The following is a 21,790-nucleotide window of genomic DNA, read 5'->3' on the forward strand; positions in this document are numbered from 1 at the left end:
TGGCTGCATGAGGCTTCAGACAAGACAAAGCAATGTAACCTCCCAGAAAAGAATGTGGTATCAGCTCCTAGGCTGTCCTGACATAGACAGAGATGCTGTGGAATGTAATGTTCATATCCAGCAGCTTGATTGAGCTCCAAATGCTAAAACATGTCCTAGAAAGGCATTTTCAGGATTATTAACAACCATTAGCACACAGATGCTCGATTTACATGAGGGCATAATAGCCCCTACAAATACTGAAACATCTGGCAAATGGGATCAGGAATGCAATTTCGGTTGTTTTTGCCTCATCCACTAAGATGTGGTTCCTCTGAGTCTGCTTGTGAGGCTTATTGTGGGTCTAGGACAAATATAAATACCTCTTAGTGCCCAGCACTGGGCACCAAGGGGTTCTGATAGCTTGTCAGGACCGCAGATATCTCGTGTTGCATCTCAGCGCACTCGGTTCGCCTCATTGCTCTGTTTCACAGCAATGCCAAGTCACTGTCAGGCAGCTGCTTCTGTGTTCCCAGTGGCTTCCAGGCTCTCAGCAGTGCTCCTCAGGGGTCAGTACTGGGACAGGCACCATTTAACATCTTTGTTGGTGATTTGGACACAGGGATTGAGTGTACCCTCAACAAGCTTGCTGATGACATCCAGCTGTGTGGACACACCAGGTTTAGTGGAAGGTTCACCTGTTTCTGGTATGGGAGGTGGGACTGGATGATCTTGAAACCCTTTTCCAACTATATTCCAAAGGATGAAATCAAAAATTACTCCATCTTGAAACCTTGAGGTCAAACTGCGTTGTTAGGATCACATTTAAGGGTGACAATGTCTTACATAGATTCACTCTTTGAATAGCATTTGTCTCTGACCCCTATATTAGACTTTGGGTGGAGAAATAAACCAAAGTTGTTTTCTATGAGCTTATTTCTTTAACAATTAGCTTGAAGTACAGCTTCAGTGTTTTCGTGTCTTCATCTTGTGGCCAAAGTTTAGGTAAGAAAAATGAGATGGTGCCTTTCCTTTGTATTTCCCCCAAATCTGGTGCAGGTCTGAAGTATGAAGATTTTGATCACCACTTGGCCAAAAAATAGCATCAGCTTTGCAAGGGATAGGGTCCAGAATCATATTTGAGCTGAGAGCACCAGTGCTGTGGTTATTCCTTACACTCAGGTTGCTTCACAGATCATTGTAACTGCCCTCAGAATTTCTACTATGATGCCCTACTGTCATATATGTAGTGCACATAAATTGAACTATGACACATAGTATCAAAAGAATAAATAAATATTTTAAAAGCTCTATTCATTATCCAGTGATGCCTAACTAACAAACAAAAAGACAAAGATGTAATTTCAAGTAGTTTTCCAAAGTAAGATTTTAACAGCTTTATGAGCAAAAAGCTATTGATGGAACCTGGGAGGCTTTCATATCTTCAGTTGATTATATTGTACAAGAGCTCAATAGGGAGAGAAACTCTAATTCAGGAAATGTGAAAAGGATTTGATATCAGGAAATGCAAGCACTTTGTTGAACAATACTTTTATAAACATTCTGACCTTAAGTATATTTTTCCAGTTTTCCATTAACATACTTAAAAATTAGTTTATTCATAGAACCAATGTTAGATGTCACAATTATTAGTCTGAGATTCTCCAATTACTTTGTCTCAAAATCTGTCACTCTTCTTAAAAACAAAGACATTTGAAGCCAAAATTTGCTCTGAGATCTAATTTTATATGTTTTGGGGTCACATAATTGTAGTCTGATTATATATTTGAATGTAAGTTTCTGTTTTGAATTCCTAATATAGTTGAATTAATTGAGGAAAAAAGCAATGCTATTTCTATGCATTTAAAAACCATTTTTCTTACATGTTCTCAGCACAATCCATGACTACAATAATGACCATCAACAGTATTGTGAAACCTATATTCAATTTCAGCATAAAAATTCAAGTAAGTTGCAAGGATACCCTGTTTTCCAGAGAAAATAACTCCACATGATCAATTTCACTAATAACCAACTCATACTTCAGAGGGATTAGCAAGTTCTGCATCTGAGAATGCTAAACCATGACAAACAAGGGAAAGCTCTCATGCCATGTATTAGACAGTATGAAAATATTAAGGAAAAATGAAGTTTATGTCACTGAAATCTTCTGAACTTCAGGAAGTCTATTGTATCATTTGTTCCCCTAATCAGCTAATTTAATAAATCTTCCCTTTGGGAACTACACTGCATTAAGTTAAAATAGCAACAAGTACTGAGAATTAAAAAGCTGTTAGATTAATGGTTTTTGTAAAATCAGTGCAAAAAAAAAAAATCTATATTCTACTTTTTTCTTACATTTTTTTTCTTCATACAAATTTTTTGTTTATCTCTTTGGCATCAGAAATTTCATGATGACTATAACATTAGCTTTGAAGCAAATCCAGTTCTTTAAATAATACTTTTTCTTTAAATAATACTTTTCATAACCTTTACACTTCCTCCTTGGCGAGTCCTGGATAGTCCAACAAAATAAACTAAAATCCAGGTGATTTATTCTGACATACAAATATGACTCTGATAAAAAAAATTAACTACAATAAAAGAAAGATGAAATGAAATTTCCAGAAAAATCATTTCAGACTCTCATCATATTCCACTCTCATCATTTGTGCCTGCATTTATTACTCTGTCTGCTCCCTGCACTGTGACACATTAAAAGGATCTTTCTCTGCTGCTGTGACCCATCCACCTGGGTCTGTTATCAAAATTTAGAAAATTATCTCCATAGTGGCTCTGGCCACCATGAAATGGGTTTTCTACAGCAGCAACAATCCCAAACTAGCATTTCTTTATTTCAATGTCTTGGTGAGAAATGGAAGTAAAAAATTATGCAAATCAATAAATTATGCTAGGGAGAGATGGTACAGAGTGCCAGGGCTACACAAACACAGGAACACAGTTCCTAGTAACCAGCTATACCTGTGGAAAGCCCAATGGACCTAAAGAACAAAAATCATAGAACAACAGAAGGGTTTGTGTTGAAAGGGACTTTCAAGATCATCTACCTCCCTTGCCACCCACTAGACCAGGCTGCTCAGGGCCCTGTCCAACCTGGCCTTCAACACTTTCAGGGATGAGGCATCCACAAATTCTGGGCAAAAGTCTTCACCATGAAAGCTGAGAAACACTGGGACAAGAATCCAGAGAGGCTGTGGAACCTGTGTCTTAAAATTTTCCCAAGACCCTGAGAAACCTGATCCAAGCACAAAGTTAGCCATATTTTGAGCAGGGGGCTAGTGACTGAAGGTCCCTGCCAACTGAAATAATTCTATTGTTCTCTGACTGTCTTTTCCTAATGAAGAGGACAACTGCTTGGAAACAGAATTCATCTCTGTCCAAAAGAGTTTCATCCATTCATGATGTGACCTTTCAGACAGTATTTGCAATCTTTATCAATCTATGAACATGAAAATGTTTGCAGTTGTGGTCTAGATCTTCAGAGCAGCTTTCAATCTCTTCAGAAGTTTCTTTTATTTCATGAGTTTTCACAGATTCTTTTTTAATAGGACACAAATGCCTGTGTGTCCATATGCCACAGTGAAAACTCTTGTTGATAGTTCTAATGAGAACAGTATTGGATGAGACTCAACTGATTATTTTGCAAAACCATGCTTTCTAAAGAAATAAATTTGCACTTAGTAGTCTGTGTTCTCTGTCTCTTTTCTTTCCATGTAGACTTCCCTTAAGTAAAGAGTCTATAAACCATAACCCATTTTTATGTAGGGAAAGATGATATCTTTTATCCCTTAAATACCCCTATTGTGAAATAGGAAAAATATCTACCTGGCACTCATTAGGAAGAAATTTTTACCAAGAAACTTACCTTATCTACATATTAACACAGGAAGTCATATGGAAAATGTATGTAATTATGGAGAGAGTGAGACTCAGAAATCTATTTCTTATATAAAAGAACAGATGAACCTTCATAATTACCTGTTTCCATTTTCCCATCTTGCGCTGCAGGCCCATCAGGAATTACACTCTTCACCTGGAGAAACTCATCCGGCTCGTCCCCACCAATGATGGTAAATCCAAAACCCATGTTGCTTTTCTTAAGAGTTGTGCTGAGGAAAGTCCCCTTCAGCTGTGATGCATCACGGGTGAAGAGTGGTTTTTCTACATCAGTCAACACAAACAAGAAAGACAAAAGTTCTGATCTATTCACAACATAGCACGGACAGCACATAACAATATTGGCTGACACCAAGTGGCAGTGTATCAAAGGCAAGGAAATAAAGAGTGCAGGCATTCCAGGAAAAATATTTGTGGTTCTTGTGCTAATACAAAGCTTAAAACATATTTCTTATCTATGGCAGATCAGCCATAAATGAAAAGATATAAATATCCTTTGATATTAGAAATCCATTTAGAAGTGGCTATTGCGTAGCTGAAATAATCACAACAATAAAAATGATCTGTGAGGTAATTTAAAAACCTCTTTCCTAACCTATAAATTCAGCTTTGTCTACAAAGTAATACATTCCTCATAATTTCCCTCCCAGCCACAGTGAGGAAAACATCCCCTGTGAATGTCTCATTCCAAGAGGTAAATTCTAGATGAGCTTTTCTCTCCAAACACACGGGGTTTAGGCATCCAACAAGTGACACACATGACTGCTGTGCAAACTCCGTGTCTCGTGCCTCGGGGTGCAGTGTGGGTCCCCGTGCTGCTGTCCCGTGCTGCCATGGGTGAGGGAGGGTTGGGGAAGGTGCAGATTTGTGAGCCCAGCTGGCCCCAGGGCTGGAGAGCAGCAGGACGTACCGTACAGCGCGCCGGCCCCGGCGGGGTCGTGCTGGCACTGCCGCAGGTCACTGACGCTGCGGGACCTCCTGGGAGCGGGGCGCAGGCGGGCAAATTTGGGTCTAGGTAAGGTTGATGAGGAGCTTTCTACTGCCACAAAGGAGAACAAGCCTCACTCTCTGACTATAACCTCACGTTAAAATCCATTAGTTGATACCAGTACTGCTTGATGCTTACACAGCTCCTTTTGAGCGCATTCATTTTTATGTTACCAAGTGGCTGCATTCCTGTAAACTCCTATAACACTGTGCTTGAGGCTTTTAACGTAATTGATGCTTGCTAGATGAGCTAGCTTAGAAACATACCAAACATCAATTAAGAGTAATTTAGAGAAAGTACAATTAAGTATTTCAGTGTTGCCAACCTTGGGTGCTCAAGAGAGAGTTGTACATTTCCAGGAACAGAATTTATGATTTTATTTAGAAAATTACTTTGGGAGTCTTATTGTGCTTTCGATTTCTCAGCCTTTAGGAAACACTAGATTCAACTTTTCTAGTTTTTTCTCTGCACCTCTGGAAGTTTTAGTTGGCTGGTGAGTCCTGCAACTATTGGAACCCGGACATTTAAGGGAGAAAATATAGGTGATAACATTTTGAGCATTGGCAACACTACTCTTTTAACCAGACTATGACAAAATCATTGTCAGATAAACAGGAGAGCAGGATCTTTCATCTTAACCAAGATAGATGATGTGGTACTGTACCTCGGAAACCTTGGGCCTGCATAGGCTTTGTTCCAAGTTCTGCGTTGGGCATGTTATGCTGCTGTAGCTTCCTTTTTGCTTCTAGGACAGGGTTTTCAAATTGAGTTCTTCTATTTATGTGGCTGGAAAAAAATTGGTTTTGATTAAAAACTGGGTTCAGTTGGGTAAAATGATAATTTTCACAGTAGGGTGCTGTAGGCCCCAATGGGCCTGAGCGTGTCCCTTACATTCCACACAATTTTGTTTGGGATGAGGATATACAACTTGTGAGTGCCCTGTGTAATGAGCAGCACTGAGCAGCATCCTATCACTTCAATATGCTAAATCTGCTACATAAAAATGGTTGTGATCTATGGGACTACATATTAAACAGCAGCACTGCTGAAACATGCTATAGCAACAGTTTTTCATGTCTTCGGCATGACCACTCTTCTGTGTATGATTCAAAGGATCTCAACTAGTTTTGTGCATTATTGTCAATTAGTTGTAAGTGAATTTACTCACTTACAGAAAAAAGAAAAGCCTATACAACAGTGTACTTTTATGATGGTAATTTACAAATAAATCTAATGGGTAACAAATTGAAGATGATTCCTTTTTAGTACTATGGTGTGTATCTGCTCAGCTGTACACAAAAATCAGATACAGAAATGAAATCAGATGGCAAATTAGAACTACACAGATGATATATGAAATATAAGAAAAGTTAGTACATACATTTTTTCTTGATGTTTTACATTTCCTACTACAGGTCATTAAGTCAGTCCATCTCTGGCATTACAATGCATTTTTCTGCATTGTGTTTAGGACTATGATCTTTACTACTACTGTCACCATATCCTTGATTTTAATTCTTTAAAGCATACATTTTGTCCATCACTGAGCTATCTTTCAATCCTGTCGTGGGATATGTTTTACACATTTTCCAAGGAGGCAAAATAATGTAGTAGGCTGCATGGAACATAGATGTAAGACAGGATCACAACAGAATCACAACAAAGAGAAGGGGCTTGTGCTTCCAACACTGCTCTGGGCAATCAAATACATATGTTACAGAAGGGCAGGCTTTGTCACTCCTTATTTGTTGTCACTGGGTTACCATCTACTGTGGTCTTCTGAAAATCCAATCCCAATCATGGGTTTAAGCACTTGGACAGGTTACCTGGTAACTTTCACAACTCTAAGGTCCTAAAAGGGTATTTTTTTACATAGCAATGACCTTTTGTGCCACATCAAGCACTTTTAAGGTCCTTTGAGATTTTGATCCTACCACAGCTTCAAAGAAGATAAGTGGAATTGCCATTAGGAAGTGAGGTAGAAGAAAGGCAGCAAGTCCCATGGGAGTGCAATACACTTGCAAAATAGGATTTAGTGTCCAATGCTAATGAAATGAAAGGACTTTCAGTCATGTAAAAGAATATTTGATTTAATGAGATGAAGTAAATGTGATAAATAAATCCTTAAGTTGCTACTTTGTTCACATGGCTATAAGTCATTCAAGGGGCTGCTAGCTTACTCTCATACTCTAAAATTTACATTAATAGCTCTCAGTAAATTTTGATCTATGCTGCAGACTGAGAAAGTCCCTCTCATTTCCTTCCATTCTTCAGACAGGCTGTTTAAGATTGTAGTTATTCCTTTCCTTCACTTTTGCTTTCTGTTATTTCTAGTAATTGTCAGGGTGTTCAGCACCTTATTCTATTGGAAACCTAGAAACTTATGATAAAGGGAGAAAAACTTCACTAGTTAAAAATGGAGAAAGCAAGACTTATGTGCATTAAAAAAGGTAATAATGAACTACTAACAAAAGCATGAAAAAAGTAAATATGTGATGTGTTTATCATTTGATGTATTTTCATGTTGTAAAGGAAATACTGCTTTTTCCTTTACACAAGACAGTGATGAAACTCAAATACTACATAAAGTTCTGAGCACCCATGATCAAATGAAATGAATCTCTATGAAATATTTTACAGGAAGACCAGTGAAATAGAGTATTCTATTATAGAAGATCAAAGGAGTTTTAGCTTTTTATTCAAGCAGAATTAATTCTGATATATAATTGCATTCCATGAATACATTTGGAAGTAAATACTAGAATGTATTAAAGATGCCAGGATTTCAGACTTGAAGTCTGTAGGCTTCTCACAATAGAAGTGTGAAGTTAGAAAACAGCTTCCAGTAGGAGGTATGGAGTACAATACCTAGCTTGTTTTATGTTAGCATTTGATAAGGTTTAAACCAGGGTTGCTATACATGCGGGTTAGTTGCTTCAACATAGGGATCATCTCTTACTTTAGGGGCTCTAAATTATCCTGCCTTGTTCTCCAGCTGCCCTCCACAAGAGCAGAGATTTCCCATGGCTTTTGTGCCATATCATGCATATGTAATGGATATCCAAGATTACACTCCATTCTTCATTCAGGACCTTGCATTATGCTTAGTGTCATGTTGCAGTTGCAGGGCACACCTGAAGGAGGAGGGCCCCTGCAGACCTAAGACTCAACTTATATGTGGTTCTGTAACATAAAGAATTTGGGATTTTAGCTAATCTGTGCTCATGGCTCAAGAAAGATTAGTTATTGTGGTACTGACATCACAACTAGAATCCATTTTCTACTGCCTACCTACAGTTTCTATATAGTTTAAGTTGTTGTTTGGTCCATTTAAACAGAAATATCTTTAGCAACAGCTGAAAATGATATTTTGTCCTATAAGATCAGATAGGAAGACTAACAGGTTCTTGAAGCACCTCATGTTGTTGGTGCAACTTTAATAATTCTAAGCTCCAATTTATTCTCATATTTTGACTGCTTTTTGGTAGTGTGCAATCTCCAAAGCACAATGTGAAATTTCCATCTAATTAAAAAAAACCAAACTGCATTAAATATTGTGTCCAAGAGAACTCAAAGAAAAGGAAGTTATATTTCTAATCAGTCATTTTTAACAGTCAGTAATATTGTACTGATGTTACATGAAACACATCTCTTTTATGCAATTTTAAGTGCTATACAGCTTCTTGGCTAAATGAGAAAAAGTGCTCCTGATGAGTTTACTCGAGAAAGAAGTTATTAAGCCAAGTAATTCTCTGGAAAAGACATTCTAGCTTTACATCTAGCTACTTCAACAGCATACAAAATATTTATTACTAGCCTAGGCCTTCATAAGACAAGCCAAATGTGAGTTTTAGAGATGGTTACAAGTAAGTGCTTTTGTGGTTAAAACAGATTTTGGATGGTAGCCAAAATATATTGCTCATTACTCATAGGATCTAATTCAATGAACAATTCTAACTTTTCTTCCTTTATTTTATACAATATATATTAAATCAAAAATCTTAATCCAACTAATTTATTCTAGTGCCACTGTGGCTGTGCAAAGAAGGAGTGGCTGGTGCTGCTGGCCCGTGTTATCTCACTGTATCTCAACTGGAGACAAACCCTCAGAGGTAGGATTTTCTTTTGAGCTGTGTTTATTTCTGATGTCAAAATACTCTGTATGATGGGGAGGAACCATCACCACCAGCCAAACTATAAGACACAGACACAGTTCTACCCTCTCAGCAGTCAGTGGGGCCAGGCTAAGTTGTTTTTGTGATGAGTTTCAGGTTAGATGCACTTAGGACAACTGAAACACATCATTAGGAGATTTGTGGGCCATAGTGCCTAATTTGCAGACTTTAGTTGATGGTCAAGGCACAGAGCTCTGGCAAAATGGTAGCAGGTCAGAGCATGGGCATCAGTAGAAGGATTTTAACCTATCTCCTTTACTTAGCTACTTTCATATATGAGATGGGTTTTTTTCGGTTTTTGCCTACAGCTTTTGAAATTACCCATTACCCAATGGGTACCCACATGCCTACAAAGTAATCCCCAACAAAGTAATTCTGGGGATCAAGAGGCCTATAAAATGGATATTCTAATGTATAGCTTGTGAGTGCCTTTATATTCACATTTTTCAGTTGATAACACGTTATAATGACAAAAAGACCTGAGAAAACGTTTTCTATTTGAGTAGAGAATTGTCAGAAGTTGTAAATCAAGGAGGGATGTTTTCCTAGGATAAATACCGATATGGCTAATTTAGCTGTTTTATTAAAGAGCCCATGCCTGAAAATTGAGCTCTGTGTTGTAGTTAGTCATCCTTAAAGAGGAAAACAATCTTTTGGCAATTAGAATCCTGAAAGACCCAGTGCACTCTAATGACTACTTTCTCTCCATAGTTCCGTACAGCTCAGTGCTGTTAGCTCTTAGTTTACAAATTAAGGCCAGATTGCCTGAAAGTTAACAAACATATAGCAAACATTTCTCATTTATGTCCAATGTCTACAGATTACAAATGAGTCCTGGACCTGCATAAAAAAGCAAATGGAAATTATAATATTCTATCACACCTACATTAATGCATGATTAAGAGAGGTAGTTATACTGGAGACTTTTTTTTAACAGAATTTGCAAACAAATTTGCATACATTGTGATTTGGTTTTAGTAACTCGACTAGCAAATGGTTTAAGTTTCTTTGTTCTGGTTTGTTTTCTTTTTAGCTTTTTCTCTGGTCTCAGAATATTTAATCTGAACATGGCTGTTCCTTGTAGGGTGAAAGGGAGTCTGTCTGCCTCATTGCTCAACTGTACAAACTTCCCATGAGACACAAGCACCTCAGTGAGCAGAGTACAAACCTTTCTTTTATGAGGATTTTGTAGGCCTGCATGTAAACTTGGACTGGACCTAAACATGTGGAAGTTTGTAATCTTGCTTCTCATAATTTACCTACTTTTATGACAAAATTAAGAGAGTTTATTGTTATCTGATTTTATCTAGTTAAAAGTGAACTCATCTGTTGAGTACTATAATAAAAAAGCTGTGACTGTTATATATTGTAGCAGGAAAAATGGAAAGCAATCTTTGTTTCAAACTTATTGAGCTCAGACAGCAAATTAAACTACAGCTACATTTTACTGACTATAAAACTCCATGTGAATTTAGCAGGGCTGCAGTTTTAATGACACACCATGAGCATCCATTCCACTTCTAAAAACCTCAGAGACTGCAGTAGGTTTGATGTATCTGTCCACAAATCTTATCTGTGGTAGGATTAATAAATTTGGCCCTAACAGCCTTAAAATATGTAATTGCAAAATAACATCTGGGCCTGGTGCCTTGCATCTGTTTACCTGTGGCTGGACATGAAATGCAGATAAATACTGGTTCCTTTTCTGACTCTGCAGTGGAGTGTGAGCCTTGCTGGTGCCAGAAAGCCTCAGGCTACACCAAGAACCAAGGGAGTCTCAGTAAGAGATTACTGCACAGAAATTGTACAACACCTGTTACATGCCAAAATACACTAAAAACCACTGGGGCAGAGCTTTACTTACACCCAGCAGCTGCATAATTGTATGGGCAGAAATCTTTGGCAGGGGTTATGTACAAAATGATATGAGAACTGCAGCCCCTTCCTACCTGGGGACATCATAAAAGAACTCAGGCATCACAAGGGGGAGTAATTTAATGGCATTATGTAGGGACTTCAAAACTTATCCTTTTGCTTCAATCTGGACTGACTGAGGTGACGTGAACTGAGCAGCAAAGTAGATGGAGCTGCTGCCTCTTTCACCTGAGGGCAGGAAGCAAGCTGGGGACAAAGAAGGAGAGCAGGTGCTCTGGCATTTGGAGAATGGGACAGAAGAAGTCAGCAGAGCAGTGAGCAAACACCATTTTCTGTTGATTGTTTGCTTTGTAGAAGGCTGGGGTTGCATGGGCATTTACAAACTGCTGCTGTGACAGCAGGTAAGAAAGGGGCATCTTATATCTTCTAGACCTCCAGGAATCAGATGATTTTTTTAGTCTCCTTGCACACCTGGACCCTTGCATAAGAGCAGCATATCCTGAAGCCTGGAAAAGCTGCATCTCCAATATCTGTCCAGGGCAATCCTGCAGTCAGTGTGCTTGTATTGATCAAGAGACCAAGGGAAAAATGTGAAATTTTCTATTTCCTATGAAACAACTAGATAAATATACTGCTTGAGTGTCAAGATTTGAAATTGAAGTTTTAGGTCAGGGGCAATATTCTCTGAAGATCTCTCTTGTTTAATAAAAGGCACTAATGGATAGCTGTTTCTCAACCTTTCAAGTGCAATCTGCACAGTGACAGGAGTGGTTTTCTGTCTCCGCTCTTGCATACTGTCTGTAGAGAGCAGAGTGAAAACAGACCCCTCCCAAACAGGTATCACAATCTGAATCTAGATTCGTTTTTCAAAAGTCTCAATGACTATGTTAAGAGCTGTCATTCACTATGTTAAGTTAAAGCAGAGGAAATAATCTCTCAGATTTATTTTATGTTTGTACATATTTTACGTACAAACTGGCCAGATTCTACCATTACTTCAAACAAAAGCATTTTTTTGGCCTTTGCACAGAGGAAGAAGCTTTTTTTCTTCTTTCATAACTAAAACAGAATCTGCAGAAAATGAAACCAAGGATTGTTCTATGAAAGTAGAATTTATAGTGTTTTCAGCTGCACTTTTAAATACAAAATAAAACATAAAATTTTATATGCAGCATATAAAAAACTTGACTGCTGGTACACCAGTATTAACACCTGATTTGCAGCAAGGGAGGACTACCCAAAACCAGATTTTAACTGAACTAAAATGATGATGCTTTGCTATATTCATTGATTGACAAGATTTATACCTTGCTGGATATCCAAAGCTTAGATAGAAAATGCAACATCTCTTTAATGGGTATGTTTGTTGCACAAGTGTCAGCTGGAATGATACCATGGAACCAGACCCTGGAGAGAGAGGGTGACTGAATGCCTGAGGCACTGATTTGGGACACTTTGAATGTATCTGGATAGATTAACTGCCTTGATGACTGAGAATTCCTGGTATACCCTTAATTTAACAAGTAATTGTACCCATTCCTTGCCAGGCTGAGCATTGCAGAGGATACCAGTATTAGGTCATGACATATTAATAGCAACTTAATATTGAACTTAGGAACTTACTCAACATAATAAGTGCCATAAATGGGATCATCAATTTTCTCCCAGCCATATGGAAGCTCTGAAAAACAAAGAGTTAATCCCTCTCAGTATATACAGTACAGAATGCAAAGATTTCTAAAAACAAAATTGTGGATCTTTGCTGGGTGTTGAGGGAAATAATAGTGAAATTAGATACAGTGGCTAAAGCAAAGCCAAATCATGAACACACCCCATGGCAGCCACAAGTTGTAGTGACTTGGAAATTTGCATGTAAAACCAACTCTTAGTTTATACGGCAACACATTTTGGTTGAACTTTATTGTTCCAAGAGTTGTACCAGCCAACAACTGTAGCACATCTTGTGTTACATCATTGACAGAGGAAGTGAGGGCATTCTATTTTCATGAAGAAAACACACAAGAAATGATTTTTGAGCTTTTTTTCTTAGGAATCCTGGAAAAGTTGGTCTAGAAGGAATGAAAAGAGTTTGTATCCCGCCATATAAGTACAGTTAGTATACTGAAATGTTTGCATTATTCTTCTTACTGGGATAGCAATTCCACAATCTCCAAAGGCATCCTGTTCCAAAGGTAAGTTATATATCAGGAACACAGGAGCACAGAACAGCACATGAAAGTACAACCAAAAAAAGATATTGTAGCATCCTCTGGACATAAAGCTAACTACATTTTTCAGAAACAGAGATCCCTAAAATATTCTGGTCTTTAAAATGAAATTGTTGCAAATATTAATTCAACAATTTTGAAAATCAACCTGCATTCATTTATAACCAAACTGCCACATATATATTCATGTACATCGATACTTATTTTATTATCACTAACTGAACGCTTAAAAAAATATTATATTCCCAACAGAATTTCATCTTGTGTTTAAAAGGCACCAGACAGAGGGAACAAGTATTTCAGTTGATATGAATAGAGTAAAAACCTCAGTACCAAGTGGTGACATGGATAGAGGAGACTCACAAAGGGATGGGCATTCCCATTATGCACAGGTATTGATTTCTGTGCAGTTAAAGACTGTAACACAATGTATGGGGAGTGGTGCTGAGATTCTAAAAGGAAATTTGACTCTGGAATTCCTTATCTCAGATTTTTTTTTCTTTTTAAATTCCTATTTTAAATTAACTTTTTGGAGACAATGAGTACTGAACTAGACAGAATAGAACTGATTTAGATCACATTGAACAGTCATTACACTGGTCATAAAGAAGTACTCCTGGAGGACTTGAGCTTTTTTTATTTTTTCACTGACAGTATGAATAGACAATTACTAACTTGCTCAAAGGGGCAAATAGGAAAGTAAAGCCTGAGTGACAAAAGGGAGGCTAAAGGGTTAAAAGGCCGTGTTAACCTCTGCTTGTTACTTCTCCTTTAAATGCATCTGTAGTAGCTGACCCTTTCTTGAATGAACCTGTTTAGACTGCTGGGATCTTCATGTCACATTGCCCCCAAGGGATGCTCCTGCTCAGCCCATTCCAATCCTGCAGTGAAGGATACAACCCTCTGCAGGAGACAGGCAGATGAGGAAACTCCACATTACCTATTTTTTTTAACAGAAGGCCTAATGTTGATAACTCAATTTTTCCTATTTTTCTTAGAAGATTGTTAGCTTTGAAATCTTCCTAAGTCCACATTCTGAACTACTTTTTTTGTTACTCTCTTCATAGGAATTAAGGCAGCATAAGGTATTCAAGCTGGTCTCAGAATTACAGAATAGTTGATGTTGGAAGTGAACTTTGGAGGTTGTCTAGCCCAACCCCTCTGCTCAAGGCAGGGTCAGCCAGATCAGATTGTTCAGGACCATCTTCAGTCAGCACTTCAATATATCCAAGGATGGAGACTCCACAACCTTTCTGTGTAACTCAGCCTGTGCCCTTTTGCCTCCTGCCCTGTCACCAGACACCACTGCAGAGAGCCTGGTTGTGTCCTTGCACCTCCCTTCATGTATTTATCTAGATTGATAACATCTCCCTTGAACCTTCATTTCTTCAGGCTAAACGATCCCAGGTTCAGGTCCCAGGTCTCTCATCCTTTCCTCCTAGGAGGGATGCTCCATCCCTTCATCATCTTAGTGGCCATTCACTGGACTCCTCCTCATGTCCATATCTCTGCTGCACTGGGAGCCCTGGATGCAGCACTCCAGCTGTGCCTCACCTGTGCTGAGCAGAGGGGCAGGAGCTTTTCCTTGGCCTGCTGGTGATGCTCTGCCAAGTGCAGCCCAGGAGGCTGCTGACCTCTGTATTGCAGGGACACATCACTGGCATGTTGAGGCTCTAAGCATTAGAAAGCCCTGTTGATGCTCTTCCCAGACCTTCTCAGAACTTGAGTGAAATGAGGTGAATCACCCTACAACAGCTCTCACAAAATCCTGTGTATCTTGGGACAAGACTGTGCAGTGTAATCCATAAATATTCAAAAAGAAATCAGCTGATGCACAAATCCTGTACTGTCCCTACAGAAAATTTCATTGCCAACTCATGCATGATAAGCAAGGCAAAAATCTGCTGTGAAAAATGATGCTCCTACCAAACACTATGATACAGGATGAATATAAAATATTAGCTTAAGTACTATTAGTACATTTTATTTTCATGCAACCTTGCACAGTTTTCTTATGCTAATTAACTTCAAGTTGCTTTCATATCTGTCCATCTAAAATTATATTTTTTTAAAGAAAACTCAGAGAGGTACCAGTAAGACCTGTACATAAAAGTACACACAGACACACACACCTCCCCACAGACATACACACACAGGTGTCCAAAGGCTCCTCTCCCAAAGTCCATTAGTAGATGCATTTTTTCAGAGTATGAAATAAATAAATAAATAAGCAGATATTTTGTCCAAGTTTGAAAGTGGGTGTTTTTGTGTAAGTATATACACTACAAGTATATAGATGCAGATAACATATTTAGTTTTACATATTGATAAAAATCTGAAATAATCGAGGATTCACTATTAACCTATTGGCCTATTTTTTCCTAAAGTAATACTTAATTGTACTTATGAACTGGCACAACTACTGAGAAGGGAAAAGAAAAAATCCATTTACTACTGTAAAAATTTTATGTATTTGACATACTAAGGAGAATCCACTTTTAAATGCATGGCTTGAATGACTGATTATTTAACATCATAAGATATCCATGGGTTCAGAAGAAAGAAAAACAAGATTACCTTTGTGTACCATAATACACTCCATGTAAGGTTATGCTCTGATTTTATTACTCCATTTAAGATTTGGCCTATAAGCTATGTTTAATTAAAATTCTGTGTTGACCAGTAAAACAGAATTGCTAGAGCACAAACCCCAGGCCCCTGCCTGTTGAGAATGGCAGATAAGATTAGTGGAGTGTAGTTTACTACAGAACTTCTCTAAGAAGAATCTTCTGCTACATTAGCTTTCAGGAACACTGTGATTATTTTTCATTAGATTAAATTGTGGCATCTATTCCATTTTTCACTCTTGAAATGAAAGATTAAAGGACAGAAATACTTTACTGCTTTATAAAACAGGAAGCTTAGCATTTGCCAGATTAGGGGTGAGGGCATTACAGTTTCTCCTTTTGATTTCACTGTACCCAGGGATGATCATTAGGGATGAAAGTGAACATTAAATATTTGTAAAAGAGAATTGTTGTACAAGACTAGTGAAGGAGATTGCTAATGGATGTGAATAGGGAAAGGAGCTATATCTTTCAGCTGATATTCATTTGGTAGCATCAGCATGCTCATTTGTGTGCAATTTTTGCAAGCACTGGTTCATGGATACTATGCTATAGAATGACAGACATCTTCATTTTTTGGAACTCAGCACTTCTACCACTCTTGTCCTCCAAGTCTGAAGACTGCTGAAGGATTTCTCTCTATAGAAAGGAAAAAAAATTAAAAAATACCTTTTATTTTTAAATCTTAAATATCTAACATCCTCCTATCATCCAGTACAGGGCTTTCTCAGGAATATTTATAAAATCACCTTTTAAAAATCAGTAATAATTTGTGCAGTGGTTGGCAATGCTGACACCATGAGTGGATGTAAGGGTGCTAGATAGTCTCTATGATGATATATTTATATCCTCCAGCTTTTGCAATGCATGCTTTATTCCTTACAAGACAAGCAGCATCTAGCCAATACCAGTCATCCAAAACAACCTTTGCTCAGTAACCATCTGGGTGAGCTTTTAATTCAGAATTGCCTTTCTAAAAGTTAAATGCCGAGTGGTAATGAAAGTCAGAAGAAAGCAAGAAAAAAAGGAAAGAAAAAAAGGAAAGAAAAAAAGAAAGAAAGGAAAAAAGAGAAAGAAGGAAGAAAGGAAAGACTGATATGAATTTGAGCAGGTTGCTTTAATAATCAATTGTAGTGCCTTCTCATCACAGACTGCTTATGCTAATGGTGCAGATGCTCTTATTCTGCCTTCTGAAAGCTGTTGCATTTCAGAATGATTTTTAATCGTGCCACTTAACATTCTCTAGGGATGGAGGAAAGAGTACATTTTGGATCTCAGTGTGCCAAGATGAAAAAGCACACCACCAAGCCTGGAGATTAATTTTTCTGAAGTTTATCATTCACTGAGTTAAAGAGAATCATAAAAACTTCTCAAGGTTTCAGAACAACAGACAGCATTGTGTCACTACCCACCCTGCTGACATGCTGGAAAGAAAGATGAGAGCATATTTCCTGATTCAGCTGCAAATCAAAATATTTGTTTGGTTCAAAGGAATATAGCATGAGAGAGAAAAAAAATAATATAATGCCTGCTGTTATAGAAAATACTGTCATTGAGCATGTGGAAGCTGTGGAGGAACAAGTTTGGTTCACCTGCCTTGTTAACACCCAGGCACAGGCCAGGAATCATTTTCTAACCTATATAGGAGATTTTTCAGAAAAAAAAATACTGTATCTTCCCACTCAAAAGCCTGTGATTTTTTAATCTCTTGCTTTCTCTCTTTTCTTTCTCCCTGTTTCAAATTCAGTTTTGCCTTTTCAAGTCAGTTACCTACTGGAAAGGATATCAAAAGAATTGGATTACAAGTTAAAAGCAGTGCAGCCCCACAGTGCTATGCGGTGTCACAGTCTTCCAGTTCCTCTAAGAGATACAGTCTTTGCAAATATTTATCTCTAAGTCTAAACCAGTGTTCCTCACTGCATAGCTTACACAAAAAAACATTGCTTGTAATACCCCAAGGCACAGCACACAGGTTCCCAGGGGGTGGATGCTGCTCCTGTGCTGCTCCCTCAGGAGCTCAGGGTTGGAGATACTGGGTTTGGATGCTTTTGTTTGTGCAAGTCCACATTGTCCAGATGATACATGAAACACACTGTGGTTGTGCTGCTGCTCCTGAAACCTCTGATACAGCTTGCCATGAGGAAAGAGAGGAATTACACTACCCACTGAAAATCAGGACCTAACCTATTACCCCCATACCTATGTGAATTTTTCCAGGTCACCTATCTGCATTCCATCTGGAGCTCAAAAACTGAACCAGATCAACAGGTACATGCTATGGAAACACTAAGTAGGTGGGGAGAGAAAAAAAATTAGATAAAAATGGAAGTTGAATTGTTCACTCTCTCCGTGAAAATAACAACAAAGGTAGGATTGACAATTCCACCTCCACAAAAAAACCCTAAATTGACTACTCCTTTAAGGGAAGACCCCTTTAATGGAAGATCTGGAAAACCTAGTGAATGTACCACCTCCAAGCCAAGCCATGTAAGTTCAATTTCAGTGAAACTTGTGTTCTCCAAATGCCATTCTCCTATCAGGAAATTTCACAGAATCATGACTGTTTATGTTATGTCTGCAATCAAAAAACATTCATGTCCAATTTATTCTCACAAATAAAGTGCCATTATGCAAAATTTCTCCTTGCAGAATGGAAATAAATGTGTAAGTAATACATCTGATAAATGCATCTTTTTCCTTCTGTGCAGCTTATTGTGACATGCCACATCCTTAATTATGTAGAACATAGATTAGTTACTATTACTATAAATACAATAATATTTTTCCCAGCATTGTTACCAAGTGATACTGGCAACAGTTGGGATATTTTTTAACATCAGGTATACTTGATTCCTCTGACATGGAGAACTGTGCAGTGCTAATTAAGATTTGCATTAGTACAAAGTGTTAACTGAATTACTGGTATTTTTGTTTTGTTTTTGTTTTGGTTTTTATTGTTCGTTTGGTTTTGGTTTTGTTTTTTTTTTTACTAAAAAATCTATAAAAGGCTTGTTAGCTTTTCAGTCAAATAAAAATTAAAACCCCCAATCAAGTAGAAATAAATAAGGGGGAAAAAACTTACATGTTGTGAACTCAGCTAGATTACTGTAGGCACTGCCTGAGGTGGTTTCCTTAATAAAGGTTTAATAAGGAACTCAGTGCTCAAGAGGGAAGTGGACAATAAGCTGGTCAAAAGTACTTTCCATGGACCTTTTCAAGAGAAAGCCAAGAGTTTCTGTTAAAATATTTTAAACAAAATGCAAAATCATGTTTTCCATGTATTTATAAAGAATAGATTTAAGGAAAGCAGAAACATTGGAAAAAAGATTATAAAAATGTTACAATTTTTTTCATCAAATCTTGTTATCCTTTTATCTTGTTCTTGTCCTTACTCCTGCATTAGTTGTGCCATGTGCCTGGTTCATATTACAGAACTTCTGTGTAGAGAGAAGCTTAAAGCAGCTCCTTGTTGATCTCAAGGTTCCCACTAAAGTGACCAGCATGTTGCTGGGGAAACAGAGATATCTCACATTTTAGCTACAAGTTCTTGCTCAGAAGGCTGGATAAGAATGCATCCAAGCTTCCTAGAAATACTAAAACAGCAGTGTGCCTTAGCTTCCAAGAAGAGCATGGTAAAATTTCTGAATTCAGTGTCAAATTACACACCATCTCATTTTTAATATAATAAAAGGTACTCATGAACAGAGTCACTGCAACACCCTCACAGCTCAGAGCTCTAAACTAGCTGACATGGGCACTGCTAGGAGTGAAGTCCCTTCAGGATAAGGGACATTTTCTGCAGATGCTGGCTTGCCAGAGGAGCCTGACCTGTGCCCTGGTGGGCTCCATGCCCACGAGCCCAGGTGGCCCTGCTGGCTGGTTCAAGGTTGTGAGAAACAACTGCACACTTTGAAAATTTAAAAAGGTTTATTAAACCTTGACAAACATACAACAAAAGGACTAAATAAGGAAAAATTTGCAGCACTGGGAACTGCCCCTCATGCATACCACATGGCCAGTTCATCTTCAAGATGGATGCTCAGTCTTTTATACCCCTGGGGCTTGGATCAGCCAGCCCTGCCCCCTCCCAAAATCTGTCAGTCAGCTCTTCCTTGCCCTTTATCAATGGAGACTGCTTTCTTGTAACTGGATTGGAGGTCAGGTGTTGCCATGCCTCACCCCCTCAGCACCCCCAAGCTTTTCCATTCCCAGCTGCCCCATGCAAGGGGCACCTGTGCACACCTTCTTTGTACCTGTCCTAGACAGCCCAGGCTGTCTGATGGCAACAATACAGGGGGGAAAAGGGAACTGTGGGGAGAGCAGAGGACATCTAAACCACAATAACATAACTAAACATCACTAAAGATTTTCTTAATATTCCCACAATAGTTATCCCTTAACTGTGAGTGCCAATCATCTCATCATCCATCTCTAACAAGTTTCAGCCAGGCTGTGTTAAAGGCCAGGCTGAATGGGGCTTGGAGCAACCTGGTCTGGTGAAAGGCATCCCTGTGGCAGGGGGTTGCAATGAGATGCTCTGGCACTGGCCCTCTCCTTTTGCCTGCAGAGCAGGAGCCCTGAGTACATCAATTGCACGCTGCATTATCAGTTTGTATTCCTGAAGTTCAGCAGATTTGCTTCATGCCACGTAGAGCTGCAATGTGGAAGATTCTGCCTTTGAAACGGATTTTATTAACACAGCTGTTTTGTGCTATTTTCCTTAGACTTTGAAACAAACAGACTGAAAAGAAACACTCTGTTTGATCTTTTGGATGTTCAAATCTTTCAGTGCTTGTATCTCATTACTGACTGTATCAATTCAGCCTTGTTGCAAAACAGCCTTGTTTTCCATCTAACAAATGCATGATGTCATGAAGTTAGGCTTAGGCTTTTCTTCTATTTGCTTTCCAGTCTCTTACTTTATTTATATTAATTGTTTTGTTGTTATATGTTTAACTGCATACCCTGTGAATTTGTGGAGTTTCTGAATTTACTGTTATTATAAAACCTTAACCCTTAAATTTAGCTACTGACCTAAAAAGTTCCATATTAAAGTATGTAGCTACTAAAAGTGCAGGCCAAATTTTATGGGAGGCTGCCAGGTGTTCTGTCTCTCAAATTCAACAATTTTAGTTATCTGTTCACCTCTTAACCTCTAGTCTTACAAATTAAAATGTTTATTATTCTGTAATAAACCCAAATGACAGATTTCAGTGCTATTTTCAGTGCCTTTATTAAGGGGGAAACAGAAATACCCTCAGCCTTTGCTCACAGGGTGAGTGCCTGTGCCCTTGCCTGTCTTGGTTGCCCTCTGCTGAACTCCTGTGTATCATGGGGCCCAAAAACTGGGTTCAGTATTACAGATGCAATCTAACAAGTCAGTTATCAGCCTGTACTGTTGCAAGATTTTGTTTCTGCCCAAGTGTAGAACTCTGCATTTGTCCTTGCTGAAATTCACAGGGTTTCTGCTGGGCCAGTCCACAGCCTGACGAGGTCTCAATGCAGCCATGCCCTTGGCTGTGTTGATGGGGTCACCTGCAAAGCTGACTTTGTTGCCTCCTTCAGACTGTACCTAGACTCTTCTTCACCCAGATGCTCAGGAGAACTCCATACAGCCATGCTGCTCCTGTGCATGGAGGAAGCCACTTTTTCCTCATCTTGTCTAACCCGCTTTCCTGGTCAAACATGTTATTTTGCCTTGTTTCTGAAGGATTTTTAAAATAACAATACTGAACTTCAATCAAAATTTCAATCAACATTAGAAAACATTTGTTTCATGACTGCCTTTTTCTCACTGGGCCTCGGGAGTCTCAAGTCAATGTTTCAAAATAAATCACATAGAATAATGCTGTCTGTTTTTCTGGTGGCTTTTTTTCTGCCTTGTTATTACAACAAATGGCAATTACTTGATTTTATTTGACAGGCCAGTGATGGAAATGGATAGATGTATTATAAAAGGACACAGAAAAATATAGCATCTGTAATGCTAATGTAAAAAAA

The 21,790-nt window shown here is 38.4% G+C and overlaps 1 protein-coding gene across 15 annotated transcripts in view; it reads right to left on the bottom strand.

Annotated features, from left to right (window-relative positions):
• MAGI2 (membrane associated guanylate kinase, WW and PDZ domain containing 2) overlaps nt 1-21,790 on the bottom strand; it is a 702,131-nt gene that overhangs the window by 143,631 nt on the left and 536,710 nt on the right. For all 15 annotated transcript variants that reach the window (XM_071424001.1, XM_071424000.1, XM_071423998.1 and 12 more), the window contains 3 exons: nt 12,559-12,616; nt 5,550-5,671; nt 3,979-4,161 (listed from right to left, as the gene is read on the bottom strand). In XM_071424001.1, coding sequence (XP_071280102.1) covers nt 3,979-4,161; nt 5,550-5,671; nt 12,559-12,616 — 363 coding nt within the window. The remainder of the gene's footprint in view (nt 1-3,978; nt 4,162-5,549; nt 5,672-12,558; nt 12,617-21,790) is intronic.

This window comes from Agelaius tricolor, unplaced genomic scaffold (genome assembly GCF_023055355.1).
Source record: "Agelaius tricolor isolate 1412-34295 unplaced genomic scaffold, bAgeTri1.0.p SCAF_3, whole genome shotgun sequence".
Classification (NCBI taxonomy): domain Eukaryota; kingdom Metazoa; phylum Chordata; class Aves; order Passeriformes; family Icteridae; genus Agelaius; species Agelaius tricolor.